Here is a 21,053-nt window from a genome sequence, read left to right as displayed (position 1 = left end):
AAAGAAGATAGAAAGCTGTGGTTTGCCTTTCTAGTGGAGAACTAATGGAACTATAATTTAATTGCTCACTCCGATGTGATAAATGGGTAGGTAGCTTTGTGGAATCAAAAGGTAGTTCCGACAGTCTGAGCTCTGATTTTATCTGTTGGCAGATTGACCCTAGTTTAGTTTATTCTCTCTACTTGTGTGGAACCCTTTTCAAAGTAAGTTTTCTTTGTGTTCTTATATTAAAGATAGAAAGCTGTGGTTTGCCTTTACCACAACAACCCAAAAGCTAACATGGACAAATGTGTGCTAGGTTCACCTGCCTCTATTGTAATACCTTATTCAATGGTTTATTGAACTGCAGAACTTACTTGTAAAAGAAACAATAAGATTAATAACCATATATTCTTATTCCAATTTTTTTCTCCTTTTGTACACAGATGGATAGTATGACCTTAGCCTCTACACCAAACTGGTTCTTAAACCAGGTGATGACAGTCAATCATGATTGCTCCTTGTTTGCTTATTGTGTCCGAACGGACATTGTTATCATGAAAAATGCCTATGCTGCCAATGCTTTTGGTATTGAATATAAAACTATCAGGGCAGCACACAAGGATAGGGCTGCTGGATGTGTATTCTCTCCGGTGACCGACCCAAACAAACCATTCTACAAACATCTTGTGTCATTCGGAGATGATGGTTCTGTTCGCATGTGGAACCTTACCAATGGGAAATGTGTTATGGTGAACAATGCTCATACGGTAATTGAATTTAAAATTTTGGTTCAGGTAATGTTCAGCAAATAGCTGTGAAAAGATATAATTTATTAGCCCCTACTTTACTTCAATTATTGGAAAACCTTGTTCAATTATAGTTTAATCCAGCTAAACTCAACCTTTTGATAGAAGAGACTCCCTGACTCCCCTAGCTGTCATGTGTATTATCTGATGCTTTATTTTTTCATTACCTTCCTTATTATTTTCAGAAACAAATTGAGAGTGGACATAAAATTGTTGGCATTGATTGGCTTAAAACAGACCCTCATGTGATTGTATCTGTGAGTGACAATAGTGTGGTAGTCCGTTGGGCTCTGGAAGCCAACAGTGTCAAAGAGTTTGTTGTCAGAGCCCGTGTATTTCCTCAGTGTATTGCTGCTTCACCACATGATAAGGATGTAGTGGCAATTGGAGCCAAGTGTGCCCATGTTGTCATCTATAGCATGAAATCAGGTACTTACTGACTTCATTAAATTTAAATCGGCCAGCCTAATGTGTGGCCGTTTACGTTATGCTCTCACACATTTCTTTTCACCAACCAACGTCAGTAGTGCAGTGGTTAATGCGTTGGACTTTTTATCTGAAGGTTGGTGGTTTGAGTCCAAGTCAAGTCATAAAATTTATCTAGGTGTAATAATTGGGGAGCGATATTTGTGACAAGCATTTACATAAGTATGCTTAACGCAATTAAAAATTTCCTTTCTTTTCTTCTTCTTTTCACCGTTTTATGAGGCACTAAAATTTATTTTGTGATGTGCATTTTCAGCTAACCCACCTACTAGTCTGCGTGCTTCCTGTATGGAGTTTCCAATGGAGATGTCTATGTGTTTACCCCATCCTCTAAAATTTTCAAAGGTAAGCAAGCTCAACCCTTACTGGTTTGTATTTGTTTGTTTTTCTTTTTACTTTCTTTGTATTATTATCATTATTTTTTTATTATTATTTTTTTTTTAACCTGGTAATCCCGGTACAGATAGGTGACTTTTGTTTTCAAATGTAGTGACTGATTGGGAGATAGGGTCAATTTAGAATTGAATTAAATTAAGCAATCAGATTGATTAATCCAATATTTAGACTCTTTATTGGTTATAATTCAATGTACACAAATACAAATTTAGCAATTTAGTAGCATCGGGCTGTAGTGCCGTTTGGTAAGATTGGTAAGACACAAATACGAGAAATCACAAACAAGGGTGACATTATTGCCTGGGGCAATCTCTACCATGCAACCCAATTCTGTTATGTTCGCTCTCAATGTGTGGCCGTTTACGTTATGCTCTCACACATTTCTTTTCACCAACCAACGTCAGTAGTGCAGTGGTTAATGCGTTGGACTTTTTATATGAAGGTCGGTGGTTTGAGTCCAAGTCAAGTCATAAAATTTATCTAGGTGTAATAATTGGGCAGTGGTTAATGCGTTGGACTTTTTATCTGAAGGTTGGTGGTTTGAGTCCAAGTCAAGTCATAAAATTTATCTAGGTGTAATAATTGGTGAGCCATATTTGTGACAAGCATTTAAGTATGCTTAACGCAATTAAAAAAATTCCTTTCTTTTCTTCATCTTTTTACCATTTTATGAGGCACTAAAATTATTTTGTGATGTATATTTTCAGCTAACCCACCTACTAGTCTCGCACATCCAAGGCAAAGAATGACTGTGCACAGCTGACTGCCAATATTCATCTACCTCGCAGTCCAATGAACAAAAACCAACGTTTTTCGAAGTAAGAATCTAGGAATAGAATCTTTGCTTGTATAAATAGTACTCCTATTCTAGGCATAGAATACGCACATCCAAGGCAAAGAATGACTGTGCACAGCTGACTGCCAATATTCATCTACCTCGCAGTCCAATGAACAAAAACCAACGTTTTTCAAAGTAAGAATCTAGGAATAGAATCTTTGCTTGTATAAATAGTATTCCTATTCTAGGCATAGAATACATTTTGTAAAACAGAGTCTCTGGAATAGGCAAGTCATAAAGTACAGACTAGATCTCACTAGTAGTAATAGCATGTTGAATGTCAGTTCCCCATGGATCACTAAAGCTAAGCAACATTGTGCCTGGTTAGTATCTGGATGGGTGACTGAAGGAGACTATACATGCTGCTGGATATGCTGGATCAGCATCTTGAGGAAAATTAAGGACCTGTTTGAAATTCCAGGAAACAGGCAAAGCCTAAAAGCAGCCTATCACAAGCAATTATAGTATTTATTTATTTTTTTTTAAGATAAATATACTTTGCACCTACTTGGTGATTATTTAGTAGGTACTGTCATTATTTGTATCATTATTGTGTGCAGGGCATACAAGAAGGACCATGGTTGGAGTGTGGTGTGCTGGTGTGGCCCTCATACTATTCTCACTACAAGCAGATATGCAGAGGTGATAACATTCCAAACTGAACCACTGCAGGCAAAGTAAGTCCATTTTCTTTTGTAAATTTCAGTAGTATATCTCAGAAAAGGAATAACCTTATGAAAATCTTTTACATTCAATTTAGGTATAATTTCACACTCCGGTCAAGAAGAAACAGAAATACATTGATTGTAGAATATAGTTTGGATGTAGTTCAGAAGAAAATAAAAAATAAAAATAATAATCCGAATACATTCCCTATTTTATGAGTAGGATAAGGAAAGTAAAAATGATTTTTTCCTATTTTTATTAATCTTTTGATGTTACCGTCCCTTATCCTACTCCTCCATACCCTCCTATCTAATGCTTCCTCTCTTCTCCATCCCTTTTCTCTCAAGTCTTCCTCATCTTTATTTCTTCACCTCTGGTCTCTCCCTCTCTTTCTCTTCCCCCGTATCACTATTTTCTCTACTTTTTCCCTTCCTTCCCATGTAGAAGGTCCCGGGTTCGATGCCCACCATCGACTAGAATTTACACTCGTTTTTTGATTGCACATATTTGAACGGGTTACTTTATGGTGCTCTTGTGTTGATCCAGCACCAAAATGGGGAGTATTCTGTCTCTTTTCATCCGTCTGATGGGTATGCTACGACACAGATCACACGAGTCTAATATTAGAGTCATTTAACTGCTATCGAGCCACCTTTGTGATCTTGGTCTGTATTTTTCTTTCAGAGAACATCAACCTATCTCGTCAACCAGTGGCGACTCTGTCTCTACATTCACAGCGTATCACATGTGTTGCTTGGAACCCTCATGTCAATGGACAACTCCTATCTACATCCTATGACAATGTAGCCCAGGTACGTATTAGGGCAAGAATAAAATATGCTCTTTACTTTCTGCTCTTATGTCGGAATAGTGTAGTGGTCAGTGCGCTCGCCTTGCACGCGGAAGATCCGAGTTCGATTCCCGGAGGGGTAAAAAAAATTGTATCCTGCAAATGATTGATTCCGTGACTGGCTGTTGCGGGGCCCACTCAGTTTCGCGAGGAAAAGGAGTAGCTATGTAATATAAATGCGCGTAGCGACCGGTGCCAGTAGAAGGTAAACATTAGGTGTTTATCATCACTTTTTCTCTGTCTAAATTTCGGACATTCATAAGGAAAAGTTAAAATGTTCTAACTTGGTATTTCAGGTGTGGGATGTGCTTAACCAGACCCCCCTAGTGTCATACCATGGTCATATGACCCATGTTATGTCAGGTCTGTGGTCTCCCTTAGATCCAGACCTGATAATCACAGGCTCCGGTGATGGTACTGTGCAGTGCTGGAGAATGTCGAAGCAAACAACTACCCGACCTTCCGATAAGAGTAAGTAGTGCCCGCCTGGTTAACGAGAGGTTGGGGGTTCGAGTCTCAATGCCAAAGCTCCGATTCAGTTTTATTTCTTCCGATTCAGTTTTATACCTATTGAAGGTTTGAAAGAAGAAACTGTAACAACTGTGGCCTTAGGGCCCCGAAATAAAAATAATAAAAAAAAAGGAGAGCTGGATTAAAGAAAGCCAGCCGTTCCGAGAACTAATCTTATCTGTTTAGAATAAAGTTCGCCCCGGGCGGAAATCGAATCCGCGACCTAGCTTTTACAGAGCATGCGGGCTAGCCTTCAAAATAACTAGACTGGCAATTTAAATCTTTAGGATGACCAACTTTCAGATGCAAGTTCCTTCTTTGTGCCTTTAGAGTGGATTGGAACACATCACATATCTTCAGGCGCACTCCATTTGTCAAGGTTTTACCTTGCCCTTGGAATCAATTTAATTTGAAGAGTTATGACAAGTAGCTGAATAATGGAGGAGTTGCAATTGGGAAAATATTGTTAATAAAAGGTCGATTCCTACGTAAAAAGTTGTGAAAAATCCAAATCTGAGATCAAAACTCCGAAAAAGTAACTTTAAAAGGTCGAAAATTCAATTTTTAATTGCCGTTCTAATGAAAAAGTTCAAAGAGTTGTGACGTCAGATTTCACGTCAAAATGCGCAGAAACGCTTGCGCACAAACAAACGAAGCGGGAGTCATGAATTATGACGTCATCGCCTACGGGAGCGTATGCCGTGACGATTTACCGGTATTTTTTAAATCGATTTATTTCGGTATTTAGAAGTCGTAGAAGAAAAAGAAAAAATCCGTTGGTCCTCATTTTTCCTGCTCTATGACTTTGAAACATCACCCAAGTAAGCGCAACTGATCTATTGATGCTAGGTGGTACGCCAAAAGAACATTGAGGTGTCAAGTGGTACTCGAAAGTTTGGGAACTGCTCTTCTATACTATCTTCTCTACAATGTTCTCGTTCTGTCGATTCCAATAGACTTATATCAGTTAGATCTTGGACTAGGTGTAGATTAGGAATCGTCTATCTCTCTGTGTGCGTCTTGTTTATATGTACTAGTATCAAATCGTCTCTCATATACTTTGTTGGTACTACCTACCTAATCGGAATACAGATGTCTCTATCGGCTTGTAAGTAATGATGCATTCGCTGAGTCCCCTATAGTTTAGGGCTATAGGGCCTAAGACCTGCTCTATTATGACATTATTTATGACTTATGACATAACCTTGATAATGAACATACAAATCAAGCGACTGGAGACAAAATATTAACTAAAAAAGGAATTTTAATTGTGTTAAGCATAAATGCTTGCCACAAATTTCGTTCCCCGCTTAATGCACTACGCTAAATTTTATATGACTTGACTTGGACTCGAACCACCAACCTCCAGATCCGAAGTCCACCGCGCTAACCACTGCACCACTGAAATTTGTCAAAATATTGACTAGACGGATAGACAATCACCTAACAGAACACTAAAGTTAAGCAACGTGTAGCGTGGTTTATGACCAGACAAGTTTGTTGATAATGAACATACAAACCAAGTGACTCGAGACAAAATATTCGAACAAAATGAGTTCGAAGTTTTAACTCCACGATTTTTCCATTTGTCTGTTTGTCCTTTTGTCAATCACACACGCAAGGCCAAGTCCGTGTTTCCCATCACGGGGAACCAGTTCCAAATCGGATCTCATCTCCATGTCCTGGTAAACCGGTTTGTGACCGCTACCAATCCTACCAACCCTATCACTATAGTCAAGAATCAAGAGAAAGTGGTTGAGGACGCTGTTACTATGGTAACAGGAGAAGAGAGCGGGAACGCTGTCGTCATGGCAACGAAACAGGAGGGGAAAGACGCTGTTGTCATGGAAACGAAAGAAGAAAAGGACGCTGTTGTCATGGAAACGAAACAAAAGGACGCCGTTGCTATAGAAACTTCCAGGTCCAATGGAGTCCTACCCTCTGCTAGACAAGAGCTTCAGCCCCCATCCCGACTACACTCATAGTATACGTGCCTTCTTTGCCGACTCCATTGTCAACTGGTTATACTACTGTGAAGAGAAGAATGTGGATCAAGCCAAACTCCTGGACATTCTAGAACACACGGTCAACAACTACATAGAAGATGTCATCACCATAGATACCGTCAGTTATTACAAGGCCCAGGCTGATCTGGACTCCATTGTCAACTGGTTATACTACTGTGAAGAGAAGAATGTGGACCAAGCCAAACTCCTGGACATTCTAGAACACACAGTCAACAACTACATAGAAGATGTCATCACCATAGATACCGTCAGTTATTACAAGGCCCAGGCTGATCTGGCAGCATTGGAATCAGCCCTGTGTCAGCAAATAGTCAAGGATAACATCATCAAGAAAGTGGACAGCATTGAGAATTTGAACCTGTTCAAGCCGAAACCAAGAAATAGTAGAACTCCAAGTCCAACAGAGAAAGAAGAAGAGAACAAAACTGAGCAAGAGAAGGGGGATGGTGAGAACAAAGGAGAAGGTGGAAACGATGAAGCGAAGGGAGAAGAATCTCAGGAAGAAGGGAAAGAAAATGATGAAAATAAGAAGAGACCAAACGAAAATGAGATGGACAATGAGGGAGTAGAGAAGAAAGCGAAAACGGAATCTGTGAGAGCATAACGTAAACGGCCACACATTGAGAGCGAACATAACAGAATTGGGTTGCATGGTAGAGATTGCCCCAGGCAATAATGTCGCCCTTGTTTGTGATTTCTCGTATTTGTGTCTTACCAAACGGCACTACAGCCCGAGGTGGGCCTTGGCTCAAGATATTCAAGAAATTTCAGCTAAAAAGCCGGAAAGCATGTTCAGAAAAGGTGTCTTCACAAAGGAAATTTTAACAAAAGCCGAAAAATATGCACGCCAATTCGCCAAAGCAAGAAACAGTTCGGTGAATAATTTTGAAATTTCCCGGGACTTTGCGGAGCGATAACAGCGCGAGCGAGGCCAAGGCTTTGTATTCTGCAGGTATGTTTGTTTGGTCAGTTAAATTGGCCCGGCCTAGATAAACTTTTGATGTTGCACCCAATGGTTTCCAAGGGCAACTTGTAAATAAACTTTTATTTTGTATTTGTGTACATTGAATTATAACCAATAAAGAGTCTAAATATTGGATTAATCAATCTGATTGCTTAATTTAATTCAATTCTAAGTTGACCCTATCTCCCAATCAGTCACTACATTTGAAAACAAAAGTCACCCATCTGTACCGGGACTACCAGGTTAAAAAAATAATAATAATAATAAAATAATGATAATAATACAAAGAAAGTAAAAAGAAAAACAAACAAATACTAACCAGTTTACTCCAAGGGTTGAGCTTGCTTACCTTTGAAAATTTTAGAGGATGGGGTAAACACATAGACATCTCCATTGGAAACTCCATACAGGAAGCACGGTTCTGGAACATAGCACAATTTTATCGATTTTTTACACAAAGCCATAGCTTGATATGACCCTGGAACTTGAAAGGTTTACCTGTCACGCACCATGTTCTTTCTTTCTATAAATGTGGATCCGAATACATCAAATGCCTTCACTCCATTTGTCTAGGGATCAATTTAATTCCTTACCCTTGGGATCAATTTAATTTGAACCCTTACCGAATCCTTAGAGAAAAATAAATACAAAAAGAGAAAAAATTCAATCTTTTTTTTTTAACCCACCCGGGATTCGAACCCAGTTCCTCCAGGGCAGGAGTCCCTGAGGCCTAATTATGTTAATACCTAAGCACATAATTACAGATCAACAATTACTGAAATTTTTCTAACGCACCTTTGCTCTGTTCCTCAGACACGGGCAGGAAGCTGGGGTTGGGGCCCCACCGCAAACTGTATACTGCCATCCGATCACTCTCATCGCCCTTCAGATGAGATTTCTCCAGGGAATAGGTCACGAACGGGCCTTTAGCCCGACCTCCGAGTTCTACGACCCCTACTGAACCGCTGCTTGTTCCGTAGGCCAACAAACCTTCCTTGCTCGGATGGAAACATAGCTGATGAGAGAAAAGAAGGGGGTAAATTATTGTAGTCTTTAAAAGGGGATTAAGGCGAAAGGGGTCGAGTTGATTGGAACACATCACATGCCTTCAGGCATACTCACTTTGTCAAGGGTCTAGGTTTACCTTGCCCTTAGGATCAATTTAATTTGAAGAAACCATAGATTACTTTAGGCTGACATTTGGTTTTGGCTACAAATTTTACGAGTGGATGCCCTGCACACACAACCTTTGCTATTTCTTTAGCAAGGGAAATTCAGGCTGTTATACTTCCTGTTTAAATTCCCCCAGCCAGACTAAGCTGATCTAGTCCCTGATTAACGTCCCCCATCCAGTCTCACAATAAAAAAAAAAAATAATAAAATATATCCTTACGTTCAGTCTGCACAAGATTCTCCATGTCCTTTCGAGTACCAAAGAAGTTCAGATAGAGGGCGCTGTTATCAACCTCCTTCTCAACATCATCAAGATCTTCAGTCTTGTCCTTAGTGTCAGTTATTACTTGTCCATTGGTCTCATGGATGACACCATTTGTCAAAGGCACGTCCGGTTTGTCCCCTGTTGCTATGGTTACAGCGTCCTTTTCTTGTTTCATTTCTGTAGCAACGGCGTCCTTTTCTTGTTTCGTTTCTATAGCAACGGCGTCCTTTTGTTTCGTTTCCATGATAACAGCGTCCTTTTCTTCTTTCGTTTCCATGACAACAGCGTCTTTTCCCTCCTGTTTCGTTGCCATGACGACAGCGTTCCCGCTCTCTTCTCCTGTTACCATAGTAACAGCGTCCTCAACCACTTTCTCTTGATTCTTGACTATAGTGATAGGGTTGGTAGGATTGGTAGCGGTCACAAACCGGTTTACCCAGGGAATAGGTCACGAACGGGCCTTTAGCCCGACCTCCGAGTTCTACGACCCCTACTGAACCGCTGCTTGTTCCGTAGGCCAACCAGCCTTCCTTGCTCGGATGGAAACATAGCTGAGGAGAGAAAAGAAAAGTTACCCCCCCAGGGAATAGGTCACGAACGGGCCTTTAGCCCGACCTCCGAGTTCTACGACCCCTACTGAACCGCTGCTTGTTCCGTAGGCCAACCAACCTTCCTTGCTCGGATGGAAACATAGCTGAGGAGAGAAAAGAAGGGGTTAAATTATTGTAGTCTTTAAAAGGGGATTAAGGCGAAAGGGGTCGAGTTGATTGGAACACATCACATGCCTTCAGGCATACTCACTTTGTCAAGGGTCTAGGTTTACCTTGCCCTTGGGATCAATTTAATTTGAAGAAACCATTGACTGACCCCTTTCAATCGCCCAACAGGGGTGGATGGAGGGCCTACTTCAAGTCTTAAAGGAGTTTGGTTGCCCTGTGATATGCCAATACAAAATGTGAGAGCTATTAAGTGTGTTAAACATACTCTTGGTAGTTAAACAAGCGTGTAAACTTCGTCTCTTATAGAACCGCGTACTTCGCACTTTTTCCAGTTTGTTTCCAGAACATTTATATTGATTTTTTAATTTAAATCGAATTGTAGAGCCAATGTGTTTGTTATTGTTACAGAGAAAGTGAAGAATATCCCAGAGTCAGCTCCTGTTGCTACTAGCGATGTCACTTCTGAAGAAATCACCTCAGAATATAAAGGTGAGTGCTCTCCGTCCAATGGAATCATAATGAATGTTCACTAGTTAGTAGTAGTTGGAGCCTGTTCACACTTGTTGTGAGTTTCATCCGATTTTAAAGATATGGCCAAAGTGGGGCTTTTCACCTGCTTAGGTATAAAAAAAAAGTACCAGTGTAAGTTGATGAAAATTAATAGTAAAGGAGGCGCTGTGATACCGACAAAAGTTGTGAAAAAGCTTTCTGCTTTACCACAAAGATTCATGATTTGATTTGCGATTTGATTGATTTATTAATAATTCATTCCTATTTCAGAGCCTTCCAAATCCAAGGGGTTAAAAAAAAAAAAAAAAAAAATACCAGTGTAAGTTGATGAAAATTAATAGTAAAGGAAGCGCTGTGATACCCACAAAAGTTGTGAGAAAGCTTTCTGCTTTACCACAAAGATTTATGATTTGATTTGCGATTTGATTGATTTATAATCCATTCCTATTTCAGAGCCTTCCAAATCCAAGGGCGGAATCGGCCTAGCGCTTACAAGGCAGACGCACTACCAACCAAACTCGGCTGACCACACTTCAATTCTACATTGTCATTTTTTTTTTTTTAGATAATTTGAGAATTTGATTACTATAATAGTAGTAGCCTACTACTTTAGTAAACAGATATTTCAGTCCTATGCGAGCAGTATAAATAAGCACTATTATTAATTATTTTTCAGATCGATCTACATCTTGTCCCCTGAGTTGGAACTTGTAGTCACTCTGTTGGAGCATAAGAAGCTGATTAACACTCAAGCATGGCATCCCGAGTACATTTCCTTGTGTGAATCGCCCTACAAGAATTGGTTAGCCACGGGGAGTGATAACATCAAAGTGTTTAATATTGATCCAGGTAGATACATATCTTCTTAATTTTAATTTAATTTAATTTTTAAAGTTTCAATTTATTAATATTTCAACATATCAACGGAACATAAAAAAAAAAATCATATAAATGGTATACCCATCTGTAAAAGCAAAGCTTGGTGCCACGGATAGAAAAAAAATTCCCAATCTTATTTGGGGTCGGCGTTACCGTCCCTTATCCTACTCCTCCATACCCTCCTATCTAATGCTTCCTCTCTTCTCCATCCCTTTTCTCTCAAGTCTTCCTCATCTTTAGTTCTTCACCTCTGGTCTCTCCCTCTCTTTCTCTTCTCCCGTATCACTATTTTCTCTACTTTTTCCAAGGTCCCGGGTTCGATGCTCACCATCGACTAAAATCCACACTCATTTTTTGATTGCACATATTTGAACGGGTTACTTTATCCAGCACCAAAATGGGGAGTCCGTCTCTTTTCGTCCGTCTGATGAGACATAGGTACTACGGACGAAAAACGCCGACCCCGTCTGTACAAGGGAAAAGACGAAGAAAAAGAAGAAGATTGTGAGAATATTGTTGAAAATGTTGTACATTATGAAACTTATGAGCTATCTAAAGTCACTATAATAATCAGAGTGCTCCTCTACTTTCATTTTCTCCGAACTCTAAATAAATAATAAAATCACACCTTGATTACCTATTGCAGTGACACAGCATATCAATAACAAGTACACTACAGGAGCTCTGGGCACTGCACTGTGGCTAGGAGACTTCAACATTGTCGTCAAAATGGCCATTGAGAAAGAGGAGCTCACTGATGAGATAGTCGGTCTGTCTCAGACTGCCTCGCTCAAGTAAGTCAAAATATACGGGGGATTACATACTTTTCTTGAGTAAGTAAGACTGGGAAGAATATAATGGGAGTTTAGATCTACTAACGAAAGACTGGGAATTCAGATCTTCTAACGATGAGTACAAATTTATAAATATTAACATTTTATAAATAAAATGAATAAAGTATAAATAAAAATAAGTCATGAGTTTTTGAAGTTCTGAATAATATATATGTATACCATTTGGTTCTCTTTTTCAAGTTAAAACCAAAATTTTAAAATAAAATCATTCAAACTCTCAAAATCCCAATGGTTTGTTTCAGACTGTGGCGGGACTGCTGTGAGGTGTACGCTAAACAGCTGATCGCCTCCGGCAACATTCTCAAGGCCACCAACTACTTACTCGCCATTCACAAGGTCGAGGAAGCTGTGAGTCTGCTCCTTCGCAATGAGCTTTACAAGGAAGCGATGTGCTTGGCCAAGTTGCGACTGCCGGAGACTCACGAGTTGATAGCGAGTGGCTACAGAGCGTGGGCAGAGTCTGCTTCCTCTCACGGGAACTATGCACAGGCAGCGCACATCTATCTGCTCCTGGGTAAGTTCTATGTTCTGAATGATGTATAATTGTGGTGTAAGAGATTAATTAATAAAGAGCTAGTCTTGATGCAAAGCTTCTAAGTTGGCGACGAGGATGGGATACGACTGTGGCGAAGTCCGCTCTGGATCACTTCACATGATTTCATTTAGGATTCTCCTAAAAACCCTAAAATCCCGCCATAGAATTGGTCTGAAATTCTGCCATAAAAAATGACCTTCGTAGTAAGTTTAGGTATTTGGAATCACGAATTATTTCGTTCCAGGCCATGTTCCAGAAAGCAGGCCTGTGTATCTTTACAGCTTTACACGAACCGATTCGGCAGGTTTTCTTCACCTTCAAAGATCGGCTTCCTCTGAAAACTTTTGAAATTTTGGTTAAATTTACTGGAAACGGCAGATTGTAAGCTTACAAGTTACAATCCCGTATCATTGTGTTCCCTGCCTTACTCAACGCCGCTCTGTATCCCAAAGGTACGTCTTTATAATGCCAGTCTAGGTAATTAGTATAAGTACCTACGTAAGACGAAGCTTGAAAAGTAGGGCTCCTGCCTTGTAAGCGTTAGGCCGCGGGTTCGATTCCCGCCCGGGGTGAAATTTATCCTAATCAGATAAAGTTCGTTCTCGGCCTTTTTCCTATCCTGTCCTCCTTCTCTTATCTTACCTCATGTTAAAATTAGCAGATTGTACCTAAAAAGTACAACACCACTACCGGTTGAGCAAGAAGCAATTCCATGCATCAGTAATTTGTTACCACCTTGTCTCTCGAGGTCTCTTCCTTCTGAAACATGTAGTGACGTCATACTTTGAGAGTGGTGTAATCATCATATTGTCTCTGTGTTGCATTTTCCGAGTTCATCAGTTCATATTTATTGTGATTTTTATGCGTAGTAATTTCTGAACTTTTTAAGCGGTTTCGTTTCGTTTAAAATTATTTTTTGGTCAGATATATAATTTTTTGGACCATAAGGTTGTGTGTGTAACTTACTGTGTTATTTTATTTAGAATTATTTTAAAGAAATTTAAAAGGGCGTTATTAACAAAATGCCAACAACATGTGAGTATATACGTTATGTTCCTATGCATTGATTTTGTTTTGATGTGAAATCGTGTTAGGAGGAAGCATGGGAAAAGATGACCCAATAGTTTTGTTTACTTTTTCCTTTGTTTATTTTAAACAAAACATTACTCAATGCTTTCTAAATTTTATTAATGAAGAAATTTTAAAAATCAGATGGTGGTTGTACAATCAAGTAGTGTTTGTAAAACAAAAATAATTAGGAAGGAAAGTCAGTTTTATAGATTTCTTACCGAAATCATCCTTACAGAGATATAATTAGTATAATGTCTGTTTTTCACTCCTTGTATGTAATTGTTTTAACATTGATCATTTTTGACACAAACACGGCTTTCCATCCTACAGAAGGTAGGTAATTATGATTATTATTTTAGAATAACCTTTTTTTATACTAGTCAATTTATTTGGTGCAGTGGTCCATGTCTCTGTGGTAGAAAGGTCAGGGCTTAGTCCACCAATACGAACATAGCTTCATTACTGTGTCTGATTTTCCCACAGAGGATGGCGTGTCTGCTATGATAACATTCCAAACTGAACCACTGCAGGCAAAGTAAGTCCATTTTCTTTTGTAAATTTCAGTAGTATATCTCAGAAAAGGAATAACCTCATGAAAATCTTTTACATTCAATTTAGGTATAATTTCACACTCCGGTCAAGAAGAAGCAGAAAAACATTGATTGTAGAATATAGTTTGGATGTAGTTCAGAAGAAAATAAAAAAATAATTAAAAATAATAATCCGAATACATTCCCTATTTTATGAGTAGGATAAGAAAGGTAAAAATGATTTTTTCCTATTTTTATTAATCTTTTGATGTGTTTGTTGTTTTCAATGTTTCAGCAAGGAAAATCTTCAGTTCAAATTTAAGCTAGTCCATGATCGTCACAATAGTAAACCAATTCTCTCCTTGGCGTGTCCTCAGTAAGTTCCTATGGGGAAATATTAGAAACCAATAACTTGGCATTAGCTATGATGTCCTATATTCAAAGCTTCATTCTTTCAAGAGCTTATACGAATAGGTTAAGCTTGTACGAATCTACAAATTCTTAGTGATGTACCTATTAAGTAAAATAATCTAGTCCTTAAAATCTCTTTAGTTCCTATGGGGAAATATTAGAAACCAATAACTTGGCATTAGCTATGATGTCCTATATTCAAAGCTTCATTCTTTCAAGAGCTTATATGAATAGGTTAAGCTTGTACGAATCTACAAATTCTTAGTTATGTACCTATTAAGTAAAATAATCTAGTCCTTAAAATCCTATTCTTGCAGGACAACAGATGTTGATGTAAGTATGGACCAAGTCATTTGGACATTGGCTGTGGACAGACACCTCATTCGTTACTCCCTGCATCAGCGTAGCTTAACCTTGGATCTACATACTTGTACCTCCTACGTGTACTCTCTGGCATTGTCTATTGTACCAGACCAGTCCAGGTAATATTTCGCATGTTCTTCCCTTATTTACCTTTAGTTCAGAATTTTGATTAATCTGATTCATGTCTACCCAACAAACGTGTACTCTCTGGCATTGTCTATTGTACCAGACCAGTCCAGGTAATATTTCGCATGTTCTTCCCTTATTTACCTTTAGTTCAGAATCAGAATTTTGATAATCTGATTCATGTCTACCCAACATTGCAGTTTTTTCCCCTCCTTTAATGAAAGCACTTTAACATTTCGGACATTAGGTGCAGTTTGAGAGTGTAGGAAGGAATTTTAATTGTGTTCAGCATAAATACTTGTCACAAATATCGTTCCTCGCTTATACACTTAGATAAATTTTTCCGACTTTACTTCGACTCGGAGCTCGGACCACCAACCTCCAAATTCAGAGTCCATCGTATCCTTTAATGAAAGCACTTTAACATTTCGGACATTAGGTGCAGTTTGAGAGTGTAGGAAGGAATTTTAATTGTGTTCAGCATAAATACGTGTCACAAATATCGTTCCTCGCTTATACACTTAGATAAATTTTTCCGACTTTACTTCGACTCGGAGCTCGGACTACCAACCTCCAAATTCAGAGTCCATTGTGCAAACCACCACACCACTGATGTTGGGTAGTTTGAGAGTGTAGTTTCTATGGTAACATATTATTTTTCTCAAGTTGAAATTCGAGGTATTTCAGGTGTGGGATGTGCTTAACCAGACCCCCCTAGTGTCATACCATGGTCATATGACCCATGTTATGTCAGGTCTGTGGTCTCCCTTAGATCCAGACCTGATAATCACAGGCTCCGGTGATGGTACTGTGCAGTGCTGGAGAATGTCGAAGCAAACAACTACCCGACCTTCCGATAAGAGTAAGTAGTGCCCGCCTGGTTAACGAGAGGTTGGGGGTTCGAGTCTCAATGCCAAAGCTCCGATTCAGTTTTATTTCTTCCGATTCAGTTTTATACCTATTGAAGGTTTGAAAGAAGAAACTGTAACAACTGTGGCCTTAGGGCCCCGAAATAAAAATAATAAAAAAAAAGGAGAGCTGGATTAAAGAAAGCCAGCCGTTCCGAGAACTAATCTTATCTGTTTAGAATAAAGTTCGCCCCGGGCGGAAATCGAATCCGCGACCTAGCTTTTACAGAGCATGCGGGCTAGCCTTCAAAATAACTAGACTGGCAATTTAAATCTTTAGGATGACCAACTTTCAGATGCAAGTTCCTTCTTTGTGCCTTTAGAGTGGATTGGAACACATCACATATCGTCAGGCGCACTCCATTGGTCAAGGTTTTACCTTGCCCTTGGAATCAATTTAATTTGAAGAGTTATGACAAGTAGCTGAATAATGGAGGAGTTGCAATTGGAAAAATATTGAAAAGGATCTTTTGAAGAGTTATGACAAGTAGCTGAATAATGGAGGAGTTGCAATTGGGAAAATATTGTTAATAAAAGGTCGATTCCTTATCAATTTAATTTGAAGAGTTATGACAAGTAGCTGAATAATGGAGGAGTTGCAATTGGGAAAATATTGTTAATAAAAGGTCGATTCCTACGTAAAAAGTTGTGAAACATCCAAATCTGACGTAACTTTAAAAGGTCGAAAATTCAATTTTTAATTGCCGTTTGCCGTTAATGAAAAAGTTCAAAGAGTTGTGACGTCAGATTTCACGTCAAAATGCGCAGAAACGCTTGCGCACAAACTAACGAAGCGAGAGTCATGAATTATGACGTCATCGCCTACGGGAGCGTATGCCGTGACGTCAAACTTCACGATTTTCCGGTATTTTTTAAATCGATTTATCTCGGTATCTAGAAGTCGTAGGAGAAAAAGAAAAATTCAGTTGGTCCTCATTTTTCCTGCTCTATGACTTTGAAACATCACCCAAGTAAGCGCAACTGATCTATTGAATGTGTTTGTGCGAAGGCATGGACAAGGCAAAAGTAAGTTAGCCAAGACCAATATCAGAGACTAAACTTTGTTCAAGTTTAACTTTCTTCAAGTTTAACTAAGGTATTCTTGTATTTTTATTCCTTTAATCAATCCATCTCAAGCACAATGTATTTATTTAGAGCTGAATCCTCCAGGTCTAAAACATTAGCTGAAACTTCTTCTTTTTTAACATCCACGAGTCGACAGCCGTCGATCGATGTCGACTAAAACCGTCCACATTGCCTCGACAACATAGATTCACCTCGTTAATCGACGGCCGTTGACTATGTGTGGACACAGATTTAGAACTTGGAACTACCTATATGTAATTTGATTATTTGGTTAAGCAGGTGAAGATAACAGTACATATGTAAGTATTTTCGTACACAATAATTTACAATATGTTTGTTCATCAGGTCTTGGTATACATTAGCGGTCACCTGGCTGTAGCTAGTGTGGAATCACCTCCAGACAATCTCAAACATATTCTACTAGCGCTCAAGGTTGCTTACAAGTTACAATCCCGTATCATTGTGTTCCCTGCCTTACTCAACGCCGCTCTGTATCCCAAAGGTACGTCTTTATAATGCCAGTCTAGGTAATTAGTATAAGTACCTACGTAAGACGAAGCTTGAAAAGTAGGGCTCCTGCCTTGTAAGCGTTAGGCCGCGGGTTCGATTCCCGCCCGGGGTGAAATTTATCCTAATCAGATAAAGTTCGTTCTCGGCCTTTTTCCTATCCTGTCCTCCTTCTCTTATCTTACCTCATGTTAAAATTAGCCCTTAACGTTCAGCTTGAGTGATTTCCAAATCGTTTTCTTTTAACACTAATGTTATCAAGGTTTCCAATATGCGGGTTGCGTTGTAAGGCTGTCAGAGAGGTTAACTCTTGTACGTTGGGATCATATTTAATGTGTTACCATTATTTCCAGGTCCAATGGAGTCCTACCCTCTGCTAGACAAGAGCTTCAGCCCCCATCCCGACTACACTCATAGTATACGTGCCTTCTTTGCCGACTCCATTGTCAACTGGTTATACTACTGTGAAGAGAAGAATGTGGATCAAGCCAAACTCCTGGACATTCTAGAACACACGGTCAACAACTACATAGAAGATGTCATCACCATAGATACCGTCAGTTATTACAAGGCCCAGGCTGATCTGGCAGCATTGGAATCAGCCCTGTGTCAGCAAATAGTCAAGGATAACATCATCAAGAAAGTGGACAGCATTGAGAATTTGAACCTGTTCAAGCCGAAACCAAGAAATAGTAGAACTCCAAGTCCAACAGAGAAAGAAGAAGAGAACAAAACTGAGCAAGAGAAGGGGGATGGTGAGAACAAAGGAGAAGGTGGAAACGATGAAGCGAAGGGAGAAGAATCTCAGGAAGAAGGGAAAGAAAATGATGAAAATAAGAAGAGACCAAACGAAAATGAGATGGACAATGAGGGAGTAAATCACACACGCAAGGCCAAGTCCGTGTTTCCCATCACGGGGAACCAGTTCCAAATCGGATCTCATCTCCATGTCCTGGTAAACCGGTTTGTGACCGCTACCAATCCTACCAACCCTATCACTATAGTCAAGAATCAAGAGAAAGTGGTTGAGGACGCTGTTACTATGGTAACAGGAGAAGAGAGCGGGAACGCTGTCGTCATGGCAACGAAACAGGAGGGAAAAGACGCTGTTGTCATGGAAACGAAAGAAGAAAAGGACGCTGTTGTCATGGAAACGAAACAAAAGGACGCCGTTGCTATAGAAACGAAACAAGAAAAGGACGCCGTTGCTACAGAAATGAAACAAGAAAAGGACGCTGTAACCATAGCAACAGGGGACAAACCGGACGTGCCTTTGACAAATGGTGTCATCCATGAGACCAATGGACAAGTAATAACTGACACTAAGGACAAGACTGAAGATCTTGATGATGTTGAGAAGGAGGTTGATAACAGCGCCCTCTATCTGAACTTCTTTGGTACTCGAAAGGACATGGAGAATCTTGTGCAGACTGAACGTAAGGATATATTTTATTATTTTTTTTTTTTATTGTGAGACTGGATGGGGGACGTTAATCAGGGACTAGATCAGCTTAGTCTGGCTGGGGGAATTTAAACAGGAAGTATAACAGCCTGAATTTCCCTTGCTAAAGAAATAGCAAAGGTTGTGTGTGCAGGGCATCCACTCGTAAAATTTGTAGCCAAAACCAAATGTCAGCCTAAAGTAATCACCCTAGTTGGAGTTGATTGAGAGGCTGACGAAAAACGCCGACCCCGTCTGTACAAGGGAAAAGACGAAGAAAAAGAAGAAGATTGTGAGAATATTGTTGAAAATGTTGTACATTATGAAACTTATGAGCTATCTAAAGTCACTATAATAATCAGAGTGCTCCTCTACTTTCATTTTCTCCGAACTCTAAATAAATAATAAAATCACACCTTGATTACCTATTGCAGTGACACAGCATATCAATAACAAGTACACTACAGGAGCTCTGGGCACTGCACTGTGGCTAGGAGACTTCAACATTGTCGTCAAAATGGCCATTGAGAAAGAGGAGCTCACTGATGAGATAGTCGGTCTGTCTCAGACTGCCTCGCTCAAGTAAGTCAAAATATACGGGGGATTACATACTTTTCGTGAGTAAGTAAGACTGGGAAGAATATAATGGGACTTTAGATCTACCAACGGAAGACTGGGAATTCAGCTCTTCTAACGATGAGTACAACCCAAACTGGACTAACCCAGTTCATCTTGAATCGTATGACTTGGTAATTGTAACTGCTACAAGGTCTTATCGTCCCAAAATCGAAGAGAGAAGTACAGGGTAGGAGAAAGCCAGCCGTCCCGAGAACGAACCTTATCTTTTTATGACAAAGTCCGCTTCGGGTGAGAATCGAACCTGCGACCTAGCGATTACAAGGCAAACCAATATTATAAATAAAATGAATAAAGTATAAATAAAAATAAGTCATGAGTTTTTGAAGTTCTGAATAATATATATGTATACCATAGAAACCTGATGGTGAAGTTGAGAAACCTGATGGTGAAACTGAGAAACCTGTGGAAGATGTTAACGCCCTGCAAGACTTCGAAAAAGCCACCAATCCCAATTATGACGTCACCAGAGCTAATGAAGATGAGGACGAGGAAGAAGAGCTCACCAGAGATGAGAAAGTACAGCGCATCAAGGAACTCCAAGAAATAATCACAAACTTTGAAGCATCCAGAATTTACGCTCCCAATCCCAGCAATGTGTTTGACCTTGTGTTCAAAGTCCTGAAAAGCTTGGATTTGAATGAGACTGAAGCTATAAGCAGAGTGAGAGAATTGACTGAACTAATGAACACGCATGCTGAAGCGTTTGAACTCGCGTAAAGTGAACAGTGCCATTGATTTAGGTTCACTTATAAAGTACAAATATTGTCTTCGAGATCTCTTCAATTTGTTTAGAGATTTCTCTTCAATGTTGGGATATTTCTCAATGTTTTTGAGTTCATCTGTATCACATTTCGTACCTCCTTTTTTTTAAAGGTAGGATAGTAAAATAAGAAAAGGTCCATTATGTTTAAGATTTATTTTCTGTCTACTTTCTTTTTTAGCTTTAATTGTTTCTTATGTTATGTTAAGTATCTCATTTATAAATTTGTTGATTGTTATGTTAAGTCATTGAAGATGTTTTGCTGTTTAACTCCTAGATATTGCTTTTAGTTATACCTACACTTATACACTTAGTATTTTTCTTTTCTTTTATTATTTTTTAAGAGGTTTTTAAAACTTTGTTTTCCATGGCTTTTCTTTTGGAGTTGTGAGAAATTTGAAATGTACCAAGTTTATTTTTTTGACTCTGGGTCCTAGACTGATAGAGTTTGATTGTTATGTTTAATTAATGAAGCTAGTTTTTTTCGAATCTACAAAGGTAGGGGAAGCATTTTATTTTTCTTTGATTTATTTTTCCCATTATCTAGGTATTATGCTATTATGTTTAACATATTTGGATAGTTGGTAACTCTTCTGTTCCTCTAACCCTTCGGTTTTCTCTTGGTTGACTTTGCCATTTCTTGGAAAGGTTTTGAAGCATTAAATTAGAACTAAACTGAAATAAAGTTGATGGCAAGAGAAAAACCTTGGATAAAATTGAGCTAATTTTTGGATTCGATCTAAAGAAGGGG

General features: G+C 39.1%; 2 protein-coding genes and 2 long non-coding RNA genes across 4 annotated transcripts in view; 3 read left to right on the top strand and 1 right to left on the bottom strand.

Moving 5' to 3' along the window:
• The first annotated feature begins 152 nt into the window (after positions 1–152).
• Positions 153–1,228, top strand: LOC103514779 (gem-associated protein 5-like). Its single transcript, XM_008479682.1, has 3 exons — positions 153–203; positions 426–749; positions 974–1,228. Exons 2-3 carry the CDS (start codon positions 426–428, stop codon positions 1,226–1,228), a joined length of 579 nt encoding a protein of 192 aa, XP_008477904.1. The 5' UTR covers positions 153–203.
• A 6,635-nt stretch (positions 1,229–7,863) lies between these two features.
• On the bottom strand, positions 7,864–8,542 carry LOC113469759. Its single transcript, XR_003393083.1, has 2 exons — positions 8,321–8,542; positions 7,864–7,946 (listed from the first exon to the last, which is right to left on the bottom strand). It is a non-coding gene; the product is annotated as an uncharacterized LOC113469759 (long non-coding RNA).
• A 5,490-nt stretch (positions 8,543–14,032) lies between these two features.
• LOC108253071 lies at positions 14,033–14,850 on the top strand. Its single transcript, XR_001809661.2, has 3 exons — positions 14,033–14,066; positions 14,357–14,437; positions 14,790–14,850. It is a non-coding gene; the product is annotated as an uncharacterized LOC108253071 (long non-coding RNA).
• An 801-nt stretch (positions 14,851–15,651) lies between these two features.
• The window catches only part of LOC103514777, a gene marked incomplete in the record, with an annotated part of 11,006 nt that continues 5,604 nt past the window's right edge, over positions 15,652–21,053 (top strand). The window contains 1 exon segment of the mRNA XM_008479679.1: positions 15,652–15,823. Coding sequence (XP_008477901.1) covers positions 15,697–15,823 — 127 coding nt within the window.

This window comes from Diaphorina citri, unplaced genomic scaffold, assembly GCF_000475195.1.
Source record: "Diaphorina citri unplaced genomic scaffold, Diaci psyllid genome assembly version 1.1 scaffold1222, whole genome shotgun sequence".
Lineage (NCBI taxonomy): Eukaryota > Metazoa > Arthropoda > Insecta > Hemiptera > Psyllidae > Diaphorina > Diaphorina citri.
Note: the sequence above shows the minus strand (reverse complement) of the source record. Positions and strands in the feature narration are given on the sequence as shown.

Excerpts from the sequence above, each read along its gene's own strand:
- LOC103514779 (XM_008479682.1), top strand. The coding sequence starts at position 426 with ATGGATAGTATGACCTTAGCCTCTACACCAAACTGGTTCTTAAACCAG. Across the intron at positions 750-973 it reads TGGTGAACAATGCTCATACG|AAACAAATTGAGAGTGGACA; the intron begins GTAATTGAATTT and ends TATTATTTTCAG.